General features: G+C 42.3%; 3 protein-coding genes across 6 annotated transcripts; 2 read left to right on the forward strand and 1 right to left on the reverse strand.

Annotated features, from left to right (window-relative positions):
• Positions 1–486: 486 nt before the first annotated feature.
• On the forward strand, positions 487–6,538 carry d2hgdh (D-2-hydroxyglutarate dehydrogenase). 4 transcript variants are annotated; one of them, XM_028394943.1, is made up of 11 exons: positions 487–643; positions 1,015–1,350; positions 1,399–1,474; positions 1,558–1,697; positions 1,771–1,964; positions 2,041–2,209; positions 2,305–2,448; positions 2,550–2,692; positions 3,010–3,175; positions 3,256–3,646; positions 6,403–6,538. In XM_028394943.1, the coding sequence occupies exons 1-10, from the start codon at positions 631–633 to the stop codon at positions 3,516–3,518; spliced, it is 1,644 nt and encodes a 547-aa protein (XP_028250744.1). In that variant the 5' UTR covers positions 487–630; the 3' UTR covers positions 3,519–3,646; positions 6,403–6,538. The 4 variants fall into 4 exon arrangements, with proteins under 4 accessions (XP_028250744.1, XP_028250745.1, XP_028250746.1 ...); XM_028394944.1 differs by having other exon boundaries at positions 1,417–1,474; XM_028394945.1 differs by having other exon boundaries at positions 1,099–1,350.
• Positions 4,481–11,838, reverse strand: acvr1l (activin A receptor, type 1 like). The gene is made up of 10 exons (XM_028394947.1): positions 11,698–11,838; positions 10,913–10,996; positions 9,894–10,148; positions 9,574–9,785; positions 9,344–9,443; positions 8,533–8,679; positions 8,132–8,407; positions 7,525–7,722; positions 7,198–7,328; positions 4,481–6,510 (listed from the first exon to the last, which is right to left on the reverse strand). Exons 2-10 carry the CDS (start codon positions 10,983–10,985, stop codon positions 6,379–6,381), a joined length of 1,524 nt encoding a protein of 507 aa, XP_028250748.1. The 5' UTR covers positions 10,986–10,996; positions 11,698–11,838; the 3' UTR covers positions 4,481–6,378.
• Positions 11,839–13,177: 1,339 nt separating this feature from the next.
• Positions 13,178–17,568, forward strand: otomp (otolith matrix protein). The gene is given in 11 exon segments (XM_028396011.1): positions 13,178–13,194; positions 13,336–13,357; positions 13,360–13,481; positions 14,118–14,245; positions 14,353–14,489; positions 14,644–14,746; positions 14,850–15,035; positions 15,205–15,379; positions 15,790–15,857; positions 16,919–17,103; positions 17,371–17,568. Coding segments are annotated over 11 exon segments (1,341 nt in total).
• The last annotated feature ends 800 nt before the right edge of the window (positions 17,569–18,368 follow it).

The following is an 18,368-nucleotide window of genomic DNA, read 5'->3' on the forward strand; positions in this document are numbered from 1 at the left end:
TAAAGATTTGTTTATAGAGGTTTGGTTTGCGACCAATTAAGTCGAGGGGTCAGACGAGATGTCAGTACTACACAAGGTGGCAAAAAACTTTTCAAAAGGAAGACTCTGTGACCTTCCTATAAATAAAAATGAATAAAAGCTTAGTGTGTCACCTTTAATATGATAGTGAACATAATAGTACAAATTATTGAAATATGACCTTAACAAGGGCCAATACCAAGATATGCACCAGTGTCAAAAATGCATTTTTTTTTATCGGTGGAATGTAACTTTAACAGCTGAAACTACAATTTAGCTATGATTTTAATAGGGTTATCATACCAAAATGTTGACTACAAACTTGTAGCGTTTCAAAAAGTATAAGCAACCTTTGCCACCCCGAGTGGTACCGACATATCGTCTGGCCAATGGTAGCTGCAGGAGCTGCACGTAGTTGGAACGCGGAGTTGTGATTGGTCCATTCGCAACCCCGTGACTTTTCACTTCCGCAGTTTCTTTGTTGTTCTTACTAGCGTGCTAGTTTTAAACACTGACCGTGCTGTCTTAAAGTCATTGAGCTGCCCTTGACAGAAGTCTCGCTCATATGCAACGCTAACAAAGACACATGGACGAAGAGATGCGGGCTGTTTAATGAACATTTTCAGTGAGTAAATAAAGATAATGTTCGCTAGCGTCTTGTCAATCAGTGTGCTAACCATCCTAGCCATGCTAACTGATTGCAGCTACATCAGGTGTTAGTCATTAGAATTTAGTGTTGTGGTTAAACAGCAGAACACGTTGTTATTCGAAATTAATAGTTTGTTAGGTCGATGCCTTAAAACAGTATTTATATAACAAGTTAGCTTCAGACTGAAAAACTGTACTTGTTTGTTTTGTTTTGTTTTTATTGCTGTATTGAGATAAATTTAAGAATCCTCTTAACACGTCAGTGCTATACTATTTTAATATATAATATGTGAAAGCAAAAAACTAATTCTGCAGCCTTTTGCCCACTTGTGCATGTGATCTCTCCAGCCATGGTAGGGATTTTCCGAAGAATACTGCTGCTGAGGACACCTCTGAGGCACCTGCGCCCTCACAGAACTCTGTCTTTTGCAGCCAGGCTTTCGCCTGTAGACCTCAATGCCATCTGCTGCAGCTCAGGACAGTTTGTGGCCTCCACTCGTAAGCTGCATGTAGGGACAGATGGGCCTAAGTCACCACCTGCTGCTGGAGCCCCAGAGCGACTGCCTTTCTCCAGAGTAACTGAGGAAGATTTAGCCTTTTTTAGGAAGATTCTACCAGGTAGAACCATCACTGATCCTGACTTGGTGGAGTCCAGTAATGTGGACTGGCTCAAGTCTATGAAAGGTAAGAGCTTCAATATATTTTACTTAATTATATGATTAGTTATACTAGATTTTTTTTCTCCTGCAGGGTCAAGTGAAGTGTTGCTGAGACCTCAGAAAACAGAGGAAGTATCTCAAATTATCAGGTAAAACAACTATTAAATAAACAAAACCAAATGAGTTGTTTATGTGCTCATCACTCGGATGATGTTTTGTTGTCTCTCTGTAGGTATTGTAATAGTCGGAACCTGGCAGTAAACCCTCAAGGTGGTAATACTGGGCTGGTTGGTGGCAGTGTGCCGGTTTATGACGAGATCATCCTCTCCACCTCACTTATGAACAACATCCTTAGTTTTGACAGCATCTCTGGTAAATAGCATCCAAAACAAGACACTGTTTTCTAGTGGCATTATTCTTAAGGGGACTGTCCACATTCTTTCAGGTATTCTGACCTGTCAGGCTGGCTGTGTCTTAGAGAATTTGTCCCTCTACCTGGAGGAGAGAGACTATATTATGCCATTGGATCTTGGAGCAAAAGGCAGTTGCCAAATTGGAGGCAATGTGGCAACTAATGCTGGTGGTCTCCGGCTGCTGAGATATGGATCTTTACACGGGACAGTGCTGGGTCTGGAAGTGGTGAGTGGAGCACAGATTTAATAAACTTCAGATCATGAAGGTTAAATATGTGATTCTGATAATATGTGATATTTAGGTGTTGGCAGATGGACAGGTGCTGGACTGCTTGGCCAGCCTGAGGAAAGATAACACAGGATATGACCTCAAGCAGCTCTTCATTGGGTCAGAGGGCACACTGGGGGTAATCACTGCAGTCTCCATCCTTTGTCCACGGAAACCCAAATCTGTTAATGTGGTTTTTCTGGGTAGGATTTCCTCCTTGCTTCTAAAAGTCTAAAAAAAAGAAAAAAAAAGTTCAAAAATAGTAAATATTTGATCCTTGTGTGTGTCTTTGCTTTAGGCTGTGAAACCTACGAGCAGCTGCTAAAGGCCTTTCAGCTCTGCAGAGGCATGCTGGGAGAGATTCTGTCTGCCTTCGAGTTCCTGGACAGTGAATGTATGAGGCTGCTGAATACACATCTTAAACTTCCCAACCCCATCTCTGGTATATTTATATATATATATATATATATTATAAATACACACATACTTAATTACTGAGCTAAACAAGAGCAGACAGATCAGCTCATTCACTCTGTTTGGCAGATTGCCCATTCTACATCGTCATAGAAACGTCTGGATCTGACCCAAAACATGATGCTGAAAAACTCCACAACTTTCTGGAGGAGGCAATGGCATCATCACTGGTTAGTGATGGAACTGTAGCAACAGAAGAGTCAAAAATCAAGGTAAGTGGATGTTATTCTTGTGCATTTATAAAGTCAAATTTAATCCAGTACCCCGAGTGGGTAGAGGAGAAGATGAGTTAGACAGAACAGAGGATGAAAGAGAGAGAGAGAGAGGATCAAAGATGCAGCAAACGGCACATATTACACAGAACAAACATGACAGGTTGTTGATGTTGTAAAGCAAGCTTAAACTAAAATGACGAGAAGAGGGAAACAATTTGGCAATTGTATGTGATATGTTGATCATGTTCTTTTAGATTCATGAAACCAGACATGTACTGAATAATGATTAAATAATCTGATTTTCATCCTCTCAGGCCCTGTGGTCGATGCGTGAACGAGTCACAGAGGCACTGACTCATGACGGCTTCACCTACAAATACGACATCTCGCTTCCATTGGAGCAGATCTATCAGCTGGTGATTGACATGAGGCAGCACCTGGGGGGCCGTGCCAAGAGCGTGGTGGGATACGGACACGTAGGTAAGAGGTTTTATTTAATGGTATCTTTATGCTTTAGGCAAATAAATATTTTCTGAGAATTTCCATCTCATTCTTTGTAGGTGATGGAAACCTGCACCTCAACATCACTTCTTCCACTAAAGACCCTGCCCTTTTGGCTGCCATCGAGCCATTTGTCTATGAGTGGACGGCCAGCTGTAGGGGCAGCATTAGCGCAGAGCACGGACTGGGTCTGAAGAAGAGGAACTACATCTATTATAGCAAACCGAGCCAGGCTGTGGGCCTTATGGGAAACATCAAAGCCATGCTGGACCCCAAAGGCATCCTCAACCCATACAAGACTTTACCAGATGATGTGAAATGAACGGCTCTCTGGGGTGTTCATTGCCACATGTCAAACATTTGGCGCAGACGTACCAGTTTCACCCAAGAAGCACAACTATCAAGCAAGACGCCAACACCACGAGACGTCTGACATGTTTCCAAACTTCGGTAGGTACTTTCATTTTCATGTGCACAAGGCATTCAACAAGCTGCGGAATTAAAGTTACCTCAACTACGTGTACAGAAATGTCAGCGTCAGGTTTATGCCGTCAGATGAAGTTTCACGTTTTAAATCGCTTCTTTATGCACAGAATTTATTTTCAGTATAGCTGAGTTGAACTTATTGCCACTAGAGGGCAGACAGAGAGTGACAGTCAGTACAGTGATTTGGATGTACTGTAAGCTTTTGGGTCATTCTGTGTGAAATCATCCAGGGCTGCCAGATGAGCCCCATTAGATACTTTTAAAAAGATTCACAGCTATCAATATTATGGAGAAATCCAGATTTTTAGGTCTGTAAGTGTAACCATTTGCAAAATACAGCCAAATTTTAGTTGTTTTTCTTTGTTTTTGGTCGATTTTTTTTGGTTTAAGCTTTTACTGCACGGCCTCTGTTGCAGGTAGGAATCTGGTGTTTGCTGCGTAGTGCAAACTTTTCCCATAGAATCAGAAAATGTAATCACATTTTCCTTATCTCGAATAGTTAGTCTAGTTAGGTCTATGCAGCAAACACCAGATTCCTACATGCAGAGGCCATGCAGTAAAAGCTTAAACTTGGCCGAAAGCAAATTGAAACTAACATTTCAAAGGGCTGTATTTAGTAAATGTTTACACTTACAGGCGGAAAAATTCTTTTCTTTCTTTTTTAAAAATTACCTGAGGGGGGTCATCTGGCTTTTCACATGGAATGTGGAAAGTGAATTATATATATATATAAGGTCATAGACACAAATGTGACATGCAGCAGTTGTTATGAATACACTAAAACATGTTGGCCAATCATTAGGCAAGAGTGCAGTAAATGTTTTATTACATATAAAAAAGACAAAGCAACATTTTTCCAAAACAAAGCCAGCATTTGTGAACAAATTCCTTTGTACACTTAGGCAACTTTTTAGTTTGAAATTAAACATCAGTACAACAGTTTCCAAACAAAGATGGAGTGTTTCTTTTTTTTTAATTATTCAGGCAACTTGTATATTGTGGCATGACTGGAGATGAGGCGTAAATGGAGGCCCAGCTCGCTACATAAAGATTTCACCTCCAGTAACAGAAACATTACCTTTACCACAAACGAGTCTTTCTTGATTCCTCTCTGCTGGCACAGAAGACATTTTATAATCAGCCACAGTCAGTTTATGAAATATGCCACAGAGAGGATCAGCTTCTTTCATATTCCTATTTTAAGATGCAGACTAATTCCTATTGGCGGGTACGTACTGTGTCTCTACGCCATCAAGCCCCACAATTAACCATAGTGTTTTTTCCCCCATACAACAAGAATATTTCTGCCCTTTTCCACTACTTAGCAACAAATAATTTCCTACTCGATGTCCAAAAATGACAGTTAGGGTAAAGATAGTCCAGTAGAGTAAATGCATACAGTCAGTTTCATATACAGTCAGTCCTACCCCGGATTTACACCTCACGCGAAAGCGTAGCGTTTTGCGGACATAATACGCACGTCTTTCTCACAACATCAATTTACACCTGGAACATTTCAGAAGCACAGCGTTTGTGTAGCACTGCCTCCACTCTTGTGAGATTCACAAAGTCGCATAGTAATTATTGTCCTGTATCAGGCTGGGTTACAGAGCAGCTTCTCACCCTCCACTCTGAACAGCTGCTGTTTCTCTCCCTGCGTTTTCCTTTCTGATGTTGTCCTCATAAAAAGCATGTTAAACATATAAAATACCATCTCTCTACTTTTCAAACTGAATCTCTCCTCGTACATGGCTGTGTTTCTCTGTCAGTAGCGATGTTAAATCAGCCAGAGTTCAGTCTCACAGCATTTTATTTTGAAAATCTACAGGAAACTCTTTTATTCTGGGGCCTGACTTCCTGTCTGCTCGATGTAGCTGGTGCAAATAAACGCATCTTTGGCGCGACACATCTCCAAAATAGAACTGCCGCGTATCATTAGCTACGTGGCTGGTGTAAATACTCTCATTGACTATAATGGAAGCGTTTCACAGTGGGTGTCGCTACACTGCAGCTTTGCGTGTGGTGTAAATCCGGCTTTACATATCCCTAGTAGTGTGGGAGCAGTGGTGAGTCAAAACATAAATATCTATTTTCAAAAAGTTTTATAAATAATGTTGATTCTATTGGCTCTTTTCCTTTTGTAAGTGAAGATATTGTGTGTTTGTGGTGATAGTTGGCATGTTATAAAGCTAAATGAGTGAAGTATTTCTGATTGTCTCTGAGCAGCATGCCAAAAACGCTGGCTGGAGATCAGAAGTTTGAATTGCAAGAGACACTCAGTATGTAGTGTGTGTGTGTGTGTGTGTGTGTGAAGGCCAAACCCAGAGCAGTCTTAAATTGGGCATTAAAGCGTTGGGATTCTAAATATGCCATCCAGTCACACTCTGTAACAGTCTACAGTTCAGGTTCATGGGGGCACTCTGGCAACTGGTCTGTGTCCCATAGCAAAAGCTGGCGTATTCAGACACGACGAGTTCAAAGGTCGTTGTGGGCTTCAAGTCAAACAGAGGGATGTCAGTGGAAGGCAACCACAGAGAAAGGAAGAGAAAAGTAAGAGCGAGAGAAGGATGAGGCTGGATGACAGTTGAAAAACTCTTTCCTCTTGTCCTTTGTCCATCCTCCTGCTCACCCCCTCTCCTTATTTGGACTGGTTGAAGCTGACCTCTAACATCAAGCCTCTGAAACTTCTCACCCTCTCATGACTCTTTGCCCTTCTCCAGAGAGCTGTGGATCTTGTCCAGGGTCTTCTTGATGCGTAGTGCTGTAAGCCTGGCAGAAGGGTTCTGGTACCAGCACTCCTTCATCAGTTTCACCAAAGCAGAGAGAGTCTGAAGGGGGAAAAGAAACAGAATAATAAAGAAGAGTCCTGCAGTGACAGCCTCCACTGGGAGAGGAAAGTCCACAATCAATGTGACGGCAAGAGCCTTCAGATGTATAAGGCCATACTGGGTAGGAGCTGTAGCAGGAAACCCTCAACACCTGATGACAAGCCCATAAAAACTAAGGGATTTTACAAACCTGAATCCAGAATCTCTAACTATCTGTTTATAAAATGGCAAAAATAATAACGTTTTCATTCACTGGTGTAAATAATTGCTCACATGATGATCTTTAATTGGAACAAGACAGTCTCCTTATTACTTTTATTAAGATTTGTTTTCATATTCATCTCTTCCTCTTTTGACACATTTTTTTTTCTAATTAATCCTTGCCTTTTAGCTTTAAGTGTGTACATATATTTAAGTTTGTACCATGTCAAAAAACACAGGTGAATGGAACTCCTACATTTACTGTGAAAACACTAAGGATCCAATGTAATGTGTTGCACTAGAAAGAAGTAATGTTCAATTCTCATGGTTGATGCTTTTTGAATAAAAAACTAAAAAGATCTCCATTATAAATGCACTGTTACTAACATTTGTGTGTGTAAAAAAAAAAACAATGGCTGTCATTATTTTTAAGGTTGCGTCTTGATAACAAATTTTAATATTACAAAGTGAAAGATCATTACTCACAGGATCTGAGAACCAGCGATTAGGAATGAAAGGCCTCTGCTGCTCCACACATACTACTTTCCTCATGTCCTCAAAGCTGGGGTCATTTGGCACCTGATCATAAAATGGAGGCTTGTACTCTTCTACGATACCTGAATGTGGAATAAGTATGACAAAAACTAGCATAAGCAGGAGCTGTGGCAAGACAACAATATGAACCTCAGTGAACATCGTCCATCCAGCTGAATATTTGGTATAGATTTATAGATGGAATATTGCTACTAAAATAAAATGTAGATATTGAAAGCCAGACTTTGAGACTCTGCTTTTAATGTGTTTGAGACTCACCGTTGCTGTATGTGCGTCTTGCTATTTCCCACAGCACCAGTCCAAAGGCCCATATGTCCACTCTCTTGTAGGCATCAAAGCAGTCTGTCTGAATGGTCTCGTCCAGCACTTCAGGTGCCATGTAGCGTTTGGTGCCAACCTTCGGATTGTTGCCCACATCTAGCAGGTTGTCTGCCTGGGAGTGTGTCACAGCCAGTCCTGTAACATGCGGTTACACACAGAAAATACAGCACGGCATGAAAAGCATTTTCCTGAAATAGAAACAGTCACATGCACTCTAAAAAAACCTTCAACTTCAATATGTTTGTTAAATCTTGAGCGTTTTTGTGAGAAACATTAAAAATAAAAGGCCTCCAGAGCTCCATTTAAAAGGTGTGATTTTTACAATACAATACAATAAGATAAGGACGTCTTCCTTTATCTTAGTTTACCGTAGTTCAGTGGTGTATTTTAGTCATGTGAAGGGAACTTTCAAAGTAAGACTGTTGGGATTTTGTATATGACAATAAACTTCTTGAATCTAATAGTACCACAATCATGTTCGAAGCCTGCAAAAACAAAAATTGGAGGAATGACTAAAAGTACAACAGGTAAGCAGTAGACTGACCCAGGTCTGCGATGCAGCAGCGTAGATCCTTTGTGACGAGGATGTTTTTGCTCTTAAGGTCGCGGTGTGCGATGGCTGGTTTCCCCTCTGTGCCCAGGATCTCTGTGTGCAGGTGCACCAAGCCACACGCTATGGATGCCGCCATCGCTAAGCCCTCCGACGTCTCTACAGCCACTCGTTGCAAGTAGTCATAAAGCGAGCCATTTTCATGGTAATGGGTGATGAGCCACAGCTGAGTGCTGGAGTTTCTGGAAGTCATGTCAGATGCCATAAACCCTGAAGGGACCGAAGTGGTTTAAAAATGATACTAATTTAGCCTGCAGAGGACCAATAAGGACTTAAAGTAACATTTTTAGATTAGTTTATCACCCATGAGCTAACATTCGGTGCAAGTGGCTCACCCAGTATGTTTTCATGTCTCAGCAGCACGGTATTGTAGATCTCTGTCTCTCTGAACCAGGACTTCTCATCTCTTGAGGAGAAGATTTTCACAGCCACGTTCTCACCCTGCCACTGGCCTCGCCACACTTCTCCATACCTCCCTTTGCCTGCAAACAAGAAATGAAAGTCAGAAAATGGAAAATGGAAATCTGAAGAGGACAGCATTATTTTTTTTTACAGCTAATAGAAGAAGTGCCAGTTTGATTTGTGTCATCTGATGCCTCCACTTGCACAATGCTGCACATATTTCCAATTCCTAACTGGTACAAACTGTTCTGTATGTTGCTGCAGTACAAAACAGGATCTCAAGACATGTGACCTACATACTTTTATTTGAACACTCAAATCAAAACCTGCCAGTGTTGCCACCAGAGTGAGTAAGCTTGCATCACCAAGTGACAGAATTCATTACAACATGGTCACCAACACACACAAATGGATGGGCAAATGAACTACTGACTGTGAGTTTCCTCAAATAAAGTGAAAGTGTTGTGACTCATTATCTGCACATCATCCATTTGGCATCACTGTCAGATTTTGATATCTTAAAGCAGGTTTCAGCCTAGAACACAAACGCTGTTGTCTAAAGAATGAAGAGGAAAAGGAAACTGAGCACAAAGGATGGCAACAGTGTGCATGTAGAGATGGATAAATGGCCGGGCAGACTTCTATTCTCTCCTGCTCCTCTGTCTTATGGTCTACATTTTTGTATCTGACATGAGTATGATCAATATAACTCTGATCTAACCCCAGCCTGCATGCCACACCTACCTACACACTCCAATAGGCTGATTTGCCTGGCCACAGTTCTTTGGACTAAGAAGGGAAGACCCGAGCCGCTGCCTGACGTACATGAGTGATCCAACAGGTCCTGAAGATGAAGAGAAAAGGGGCAGACTTTAATATCCTCATATAAAAAGCTATGGAAAGGTTAAGAGGTTAAAAGAGACATTGTGTGTAGAGGCATGATGTTACACCCATGCACACACACTTATTCTTACCGCTAAAGTGCTATCTCCCACATTAGACGTGATAAGTCCATCAATGGCACCCTGCTCAGTGTCAAACTCCTGCAGCCTTTGCAGGCGGCCGTGGTGGAGCCTCCTGCAGGCAAATACTGACACGACTGACAGCAGTGCCAGAACCACCACAGGGCCCAATACGAAGAGAGCCAAGGTCTCCACACGATACCGAACTGGCTCACCTTCTGGGGCTGTAGGCAAGGACAGACAGGGAACAGTTACAGTGAAAAAATGTCTGAATAAGGAGCAACAGGACACCATTATTTAATTGACTTTTCATCTTATGAGCTGCTATCCACCTGATGGAAGCAGAGCCGTCAGCATGCTCCTGGTGGTGTTGCTGTTGCATCTGTCCTGGGAGCAGCAGTGGATGGCCTGCTGAAAGGTCGGAGTTGTGAAGCACTGCAGATGGATTTTCTCCAGCCCTTTAAGACAGCCACGCTCAAACACAACCCCGCTGCTGCCCACTTTGACAGAGGAGAAGCACTGTGTACCATGGCACTGGGTGGCCTGAAGGCATTTTGGGCCATCACACAGGCACACCAACTGTCCATCTGCGAACGACAGGATGGGAGTTAACCACACTGTGGATGTGTGTAAAACAAGACAGCCAACGGAGAGACTTCTGTCTCAACAACTTTCTCACGTATACTTGCAAAACATTCAAACTGTGAAGTCACATTAAAAGACAGAGAGACAGACGGACAGACAGTGGGCTTCCCGGTCTCCCTCACACTTATCCCCCAGGGGACAGGACTATCACTGTGCAAATTATGTCTGTAGTAGCAAGAAATGATAATTACATATTTGTAATATAAGCAATGCTTTTAACACAATACAACAGTACTGACAGTTCTACATTCTACTGGCCCCTAAAAATGTATAAGGTCACTTATTTGAACATGCCTTGGAAAAATAAATACGCTGAAACCATTTCTAGACAACTGCTTTCCAGTGTTTAGCTACAAGGACAAATTAATGAGTCGTCTGGAGGAACAGGAAAAAAAGTATTATAATAATAATAGTATTTATCTTGGATAGCTTCCATTCAAAACCTGGTGGTTCTGACTTTTCAGCTTTAAAAATCTGTTCCTTGTCACACATAACTGTAAATGAAATGTGGACTTTTGGACAGAATAAACACAACACTGAAACATTTCTTCTGGTGCTTTGACAGACACATTTTTCAACAAAAACGAATAGCAGCCAGTATTACTACAGTGTGATGCTTGTAGCATTTTGGCTTGAACAGACAACTGTAAAAGCATCTGCAAACTCTTCAACAGCAAGTGTAAAGACAACAGCATACATACAGTACCTGAGCCCTCAGCTGATGTCTGCAGAGCCTGCAGCAAGAGCAGCAGAAGGACGTGGACACTGCACAGACCCATGTTTCAGTGCACTGACAGAGGAGGACAAGAGGAGCCACAGAGAGTTCAAATGAGTACAATCCTGCAAAGTGGATAATTATACCCCCCCAACTGCTATGTTTTCTGATGAGCCTGCAAAGGCTTGAGAAATACAGTAACATTCTAATGACTTTTCTGTTTCTTTATCAGTCCCTAAATATACATTATTATTATTATCAGCATCCAGATTTAAACTGCAGCAATATCACAGGAATCATCCAAAATTACTCATTTACCCTAACACGATAACATAATTGGGAAAGTTTTTACTTAGCTGAATTACAGAATGATTGCTTCGAAAGATAACATCTGATCCTCTGCATGCTAACGGTGAATGCGGCGTGGACCACAAACTACAACATTCCGCTAGCTAACACCCTGAATTTCAAAGTCACTGCTTCAGGTTTTCAGTGAATAGACGTGCAAATATATCAGCAATTCCTTCTTTGCAAGCCTCGCAGAATGAGGCCTGGTTGTTTGCTGTGGCTAACAGGCCATTAACAAGCGGTTTTATTGGCCGCTTACAGGCGCCTCGGAGGCGCCAGTCAGGCAGGCGGCAGCCCGACCCTGATGCTGCTGCTGCCGCTGCTACTGCTGCTGCTGCTGTTAGCCCTGCAAGCTAAGCTAGGCGTGCAGCACAAAGCGGAATCTGGCAGCAGGGAGATAACTACCCACAAAAAAAACATAAACCTACCTGGCACACAGGAAGTACGGCTTCTAACTCATTCTGTGAGGTCCGTGAATCTGTATATCGAGGTTAAACACGCGTATCGGCGTGAATTGCGGTGTACAATAGCCGAGTGCAGGACCACAGCCCAGCCCACCCACTGGCTGTTTTCCCTTCCAGCTACACGTGACGTCACCACAACATTATCATCCAGGTGCATTGTGGGGCGGAAGAGTCCTCCAACAGGTTGGAAGATAAACAGGGGCCTAAATAGATAAATAACATGATTCACTACAATTATTTTATATATTTATAAAAACAACAATTTTATGAAATAATTATATATAATATATATAACTTTAATATATAAAATAATATGTATTTTAGTTGAGTATATATCTAAATTCTACCACCACTACTAATAATATAAAACTCAAAATAACAAATTTAGGTAGAGCAGAAAATATCAAAAACCCTATCAACCCTGCAGAGCAGCCAATGTTTTGTGTTATTTTATTATCATGTTTTACATACTGTATAAATGGTCATCAAGTATAAATAAACAGATGTCCAATAACATTTCAGTCACTTTATTCTGTTATCATAACAAGCATTCATTTTAGAAGCATTTTTCTTTTTACAATTTGTGTTTCTATCTTTCTTGGCTGCTGTAAAACTGTGAATTTCTCCTTTGGGGGACTAATAAAGGATTAACTTATCTTATAAGTTACTCAAAGTTGTTTTGTATTGTATTTATGATTATAAGATAAGATAAGATAAGATAAGATAAGATAAAACTTTATTAATCCCGAAGGAAATTCTTGAAATGAAATTATATAGCCTATAATACTTACTACATAGTACATATACATTTATCAGAACATTTGAATACTCAGAATACATACATACAGAAACAAGCAGGTTTCAGTGTTTGCTGCATTGCTATAAATATGAACATTGAATTGCTCTATGAGTCTTGCTTGAGAAGCCTAAATTCAGACCTAGTAAAGGAAAGAGGCAGCATGAGTGCATCCAGTCCAAATGCAAACTGTATGACTCACTGTAACAGCCTCAGGGGAGAAGCCATGAACTATCGTATAATTTTAGCTCTGAAAAATCAGTTATCTGAGAGTTCAGTCTGTGTGGGTGAGCGTTCACTCGCTAATGACACAAATACAGCTCCACAGAGACCAGGAAACAAGAAGGCGTTTTCATTGACCATAACAGACAAATATTAAAGTCTCAAACTGAAGTGCCCTTGAGCAACACTACTGCAACTCTACTGCATGTTTCTTCTTACTACAGCAGCCCATCAGCTATAAACATGTGTGTGGATGAGTGTGAGAAAAACTGTGATGCTGTGAAGGTAAAAATGAAGCTCTCTGTCTGGAAAAGGATATTTTTCAACCAGCGTACACTCTCACATTCTTAGAGATAATGGCCAGTGCACACCGTTCCTTTGAAAGATTAAATAAATAAGAGAAAAGTCGGCTGAACACAGGTTTCAATGTATCCAGTATCTGGGTATGTTACCACCTTAGTTCAACAGGTTCTATTGATGAACCCCGTTTCCTCTCACTGTCTCAAAGTCCACGTTTCACTGCGAGTATATGTGATTTCTTGATTTGAAAAGTCCCTCTGTGCTTCCCTGTGCCTTCACTCAAGCATACTGAGGATCAGATACCCCACGCTCCTCCCTAAAAAAAGACCTCTGTAAAGAGCTGCATGAAAACCAATATGACCCTTCATCTCCTGGGCAGTCATGTAGATCTGAAATTGCATAACACTCCAACTAAAAGGTGGATAAAGAAGTAAATTCATGTCACTTCTCACCTGTTTAGAGTTCTTTAATTCCTGGTTGGCTTAGTTGCTGTTGGGAAAAATGTCAATGAGTTTGTGTGTGCAAAGAGAGAGCGAGAGAGAGAGAAAAGGGAGAATTGTATCAAGTAGCCAATATGTTTTCCCTTCGCTGGGTCCTGTGGCCACGAACAATAGCCAGTGCTGTTTATTCTTGCTTACCTGGAGCTTTAGTCTCCAGTGAGTCGGAGCAGGACCCAGCCAGTATCTATTCTCCACGAACACAGCTCCAGCACAGAGACACATTGTCTGCAGCTTTTTTTAATTAAAGACCCCTGGTCAATGCTCTGTGCCAGATGACCCGAAGTGCTCTGAGCCTACATGTGTCTACCACTATCCTCTCCGTTGGGGATAAGTCTCAGTGGATAATTGGAGGGGGAAATGCTATACTGCTATCATGAGATGGAGGAAGGATTATCTACTGAGTGACTTAAACTTAAGAGGCGGAGACACAGGAATAATGTGATGTTTTCTTCTTTCTCCTGCCTTTTTTACCTGTGTCACAAAATCAGGTTATAAGAGAGGGAGGGGGCAGCTGAGTCACTTTTTTTTCAATGAATTCCACCTGCTCTTCATCCCTGCTGGATTAGCGAGTTAGTCCCACGCAGGTTTCCGACCAGAGACGACATGGACTGTCCAGAGAGAAGACTGCATGTAGCTTTCCTCTTCCTTCTCCATCTTCTGTCTGTCAGCTGTGCCTCCAACCCAAAAACAACAGGTAGGTGCATCAGTGATGCTAAAATGTTTGAAGTGTTTTAAAATGTAGAAGAAATCCTTGTCCTGTAAAAGGGATATTTTAGTAACTCTTCCCTCTGTTTCACTCAGTCTCCTGGTGTGTACTGTCTGATGCTGAGGAGCAGAAATGTTTGGATCTGGCCGGGAATGCAACAGCCAGGCATATAAGAGGAACACTGGAATGTGTCCGCGGTCTGAGCACCAGGGATTGTATGGACAAAATCAAGGTAGATTAACAAACTGGGGATATGTATTATTTTTACATTATAACACATGATCTTCCGTTGCGGAAATATAGTGATATGATACAGGGTGAAACACAAAGTCCTTAAATAGATTGTGTTGCCACATGTAAAAGCATAAATGTGTTTTTTGTTCCAGAATGGGACAGCAGATGCAGCCTCCATGTTTGCAGATGAGATCTATGCTGCTGGTCTCTGCCAAGGCCTAGAACTTGCTGCAGGAGAGTCTCACAACGGTGTAGGTAAGTGTTTAAACTCTGCACAACTGAAGTCCAAATGAGAACATATAATGTGCATAAGTGCAACAATTTTCTAACTCCTGATCTAAAAATGAATTCCTCTCAGATGGTATCAGCTACTACGTGGTGGCCCTGGCCCGTCGCTCCTCCTCCGACCTGTCCCTGCTGGAGATGCATGAGCGCAGCTCCTGCCACCCGGGCATACGTACCACGGTGGGGTGGACTGTTCCCATTGGCTACCTGGTCAACACATCCCAAATCAATGTGGGAGAGCAGTGCAACTTTCCCAGAGGTAAGGCTGAGCAGGACAGAAGTGGAGGGTGGGGGTGGATACATAGGTGTGTGGTTGGAAGTTATATGAGAGGATTAAAGGGAGAAGGGGGAGCAATGAAGGGAAGCAAATGTTCTTTAGTCTCTTTCTCCTTTTCCACTGACTTATTGTTCTTTGTTTCCATTGCCAGCTGTGGGGAACTTCTTCGGCTACAGCTGTGTGCCGGGTGTTAAGGACCCACAGCACGACCCCAGAGGGAACAATCCAAAGAACCTCTGCGAGGCCTGTATAGGAGACGAGAACGACAGACACATCTGTGCCAACAACCTGAGAGAAAGGCATTATGGGGAATCAGGGGCGCTGAGGTACAACACTCACCATAATAAACATGCAAAATATTGTATTAAGAAAACATAAAAACTAAATGCAGCCAGTTCAAAACATTAGAATGGTTCATTCCTGCTCGCTGTAATTGCTTTTTAATGTCATTTCCACTCATTGCCTGCATGTTATAATGGTAGACAATGGCATCGCTGTGTGTTGCTGTGCTGTGCTAATCAGCCTTTGGTATAATAGTAAGTGTGCTTGAGATGGGAATAAGAAGGCTACAGGGGGTGATTTAACAGTTTTTAAGTTTTTAGGTGCAACAATAGGTGGCAGAGGGAGTTTACTTTCAGTCTCCAGTCACACGTTATCAGACTGATTTTCCCTTTATTCCATGCTTTGGTCTATTTTTAGATGAAAACCCTTTTTGTGTGTGTGCCTCTTCTTTCAGGTGTGTGGCTGAGAACCTCGGCGACGTGGCTTTTGTCAAACACACAACGATCTATGAAAATCTGGACGGTCAGTGTCTAAAATGTCTTCCATGTCAGAGGATGAATCACGGGTTACAGAATAATATAATTTTAGAATTGCAGCGATTAAACAGCAGCATACGGTGCTATTCCCTGTCAGGACACTGGATGTCAGTGTTTCACAACCAATCCAGCATACAATGAACCGATAACAGAAATGTTCTGATAATGGTTAATATGCTTGTGAGACAGAGATAAAAAGCAACATTATGATTACATTATCATTATAAGATAACACGAGAGTGAGAGAGCGAAACAAATATCCTACAGTGCAGAAAAGATGGACAAACAGCGGTGCAGGCATTTTTTTTTTGTCCAGCCATGAAGTGTCCTAATTCTCTGTTTGCTGCATCTGCTCCTCTGCTTTGGGCAACATCCAAAATTAATGGTGATCATTATCGCCGTCACGGTACAAAGACTCTGAGCTGGTACAGCTGAGAAGGAGCAGTTTGATGCCAGCTCTGCAAGCGCTGTAACTGTTTAACGAAGCATGCTTTATCATATGCTTCAGAAATGTCCAGAGTCAGAGCAATTAACAGAGGTCAAGAAAACACAGAAGGTCTCTGTGGTTATTGAGGGACGATGCAGCTTCAAGGTGCTCTATCCTCATTTATAAATCAAGTTTTATTCAGTTTGTTTGAACCTGAACTTGTTGTGAAGGATGAATGCCGATTTATAAGTTGTCATAATTCTAATGGGAACAGGCAATAAACATTAACTGTCAGTTAAGAGAAGAAATTCCTTGACTAGAACCTGCTTAATAAAGCTACCTCTAGCAGCTGGATAGCTTAGCTTAGCATAAAAACTGGAAACTGGAACTAATAGTCTGGTTCTGTCATTGGTATGTCCCTCTATATTCAAATAAAACCACAAAATGTGCTGATCATCTGGGTTTAGGGGTGTTGGCAGGTGGGTCGTGCCGGCTTTTAACAAACGGTGGCTGTTTTTTTTTTTGTTGGCTAAATTGCCTTATACAAAGAGATAAGGAGATGGAATCAATCAATTTATGTAACCCCTTCATTTCCCTCTGTCCCCTCCTCTCCTACTTAGGTAAGAACCAGGAGTCCTGGGCTCTGGATCTGGAGCTGGAGGACCTAAAACTGCTGTGTCCAGATGGAACTGAGGCGTCTCTGGAAGACTTTGAGCGATGCCATTTGGCAGCCGTCCCTGCAAATGCTGTGGTGGTGCGCATGGAGGACAAGTGCCGCGTCTGGAAATACCTGGAACGCTTGCAGGTGGGTGTGGACATGTGTGTGTGTGTGTGTGTGTGGTAGATTAATCCCATGTCTTTTTGGAGGCTGTGTTCTGCATGTATAGGCTGAACTGTCATTCCTCTTCCTTACTGGATGCGTGGGAGACACGGGGATGACTGATATGTCCTGTGCGGATCCTCGGGCTGCACATACACACAATCTCACATGACACAACACAGAACACGCCAACACACATCCATGCATGCCCTTATGCATTAAACGCTGTCACACACGTTCTCTCCCCTTCAGAATGTGTTTGGCAACTCCACCGAGGGCTTCAGCCTGTTCAGCTCAGCAGGCTACGGCCAATCCAATCTGCTGTTCAGTGATGCCACCCACCACCTGCAGAGAGTTCTGGGTAGCTACACCTCTTGGCTGGGCGTCTCTTACACCACCATGCTGCAGGCCTTCGAGTGTGAGGGTAAGAGTGACGGTGGCTCTGAGTAAACGTGTGTTTGTGTGGATTTGCCGATGAAGAGTGGGCGGCTAAGTGGCTGGAGGAGTGTTTTCTGCTTTGTGTGTGTGTATCCACTGCAGCTGTTCTCATTATTACATTTTCCCACCAACAGGCTTCTGCTGAGGGAAGAGGAGGAAGACATCCAGCACATCAACTTCCACCCCATCCTGCTGTCTCCATCCTCCAGTTCTGCCTTCCCTCCCTGCCATCTGTGTCCCCCCTGTCTCACTGTCTCTCCTCCTCTTTGCTTTGCTTTTTATGTTTGTTTACTCCCTGCATTTCACCAGCTAATCTCTTATTATTATATCCTTGCCTTCCTCCAACCTATTATGTCCTCAATAATGCTTGCTGGCAGGGTAGGACAATGCTGAGAGGAACTAATCAGCTATTAAAAACCATCAAAAACATCCTTGAAATTGAGTTTTTTAGAGAAGAAAGGGTTGAAATATAAAGGAACAGGGTAGGAATAAACAACAGTTGAGTAGATGTGCCAGTTAATGACTGCTGTGGCTCTTGTTTTATTGACAGATCATCTCTCTTTAATGCAGGATTTTGATCAGGATTTAAGCGGAATTAGCACATAAACATTTAACATATCCATCTCAAAATTGATTTAGGACACAAAGTCCTACCCCGTATGTTTGTCGGGAAATTGCATCCTTCTTGGCTTGTTGCATTAGTGTAAGCCTCACCCTCCCGCCTCCCTCCCACAGGGTCCGTCTCTGGCACTGAACAACTGGGTGCTATTAACTTTGAGCTTAGAAGTCTCAGTTACTGTATGTGTGTGTGT

The sequence above is a fragment of the Parambassis ranga genome, chromosome 22, assembly GCF_900634625.1.
Source record: "Parambassis ranga chromosome 22, fParRan2.1, whole genome shotgun sequence".
Lineage (NCBI taxonomy): Eukaryota > Metazoa > Chordata > Actinopteri > Ambassidae > Parambassis > Parambassis ranga.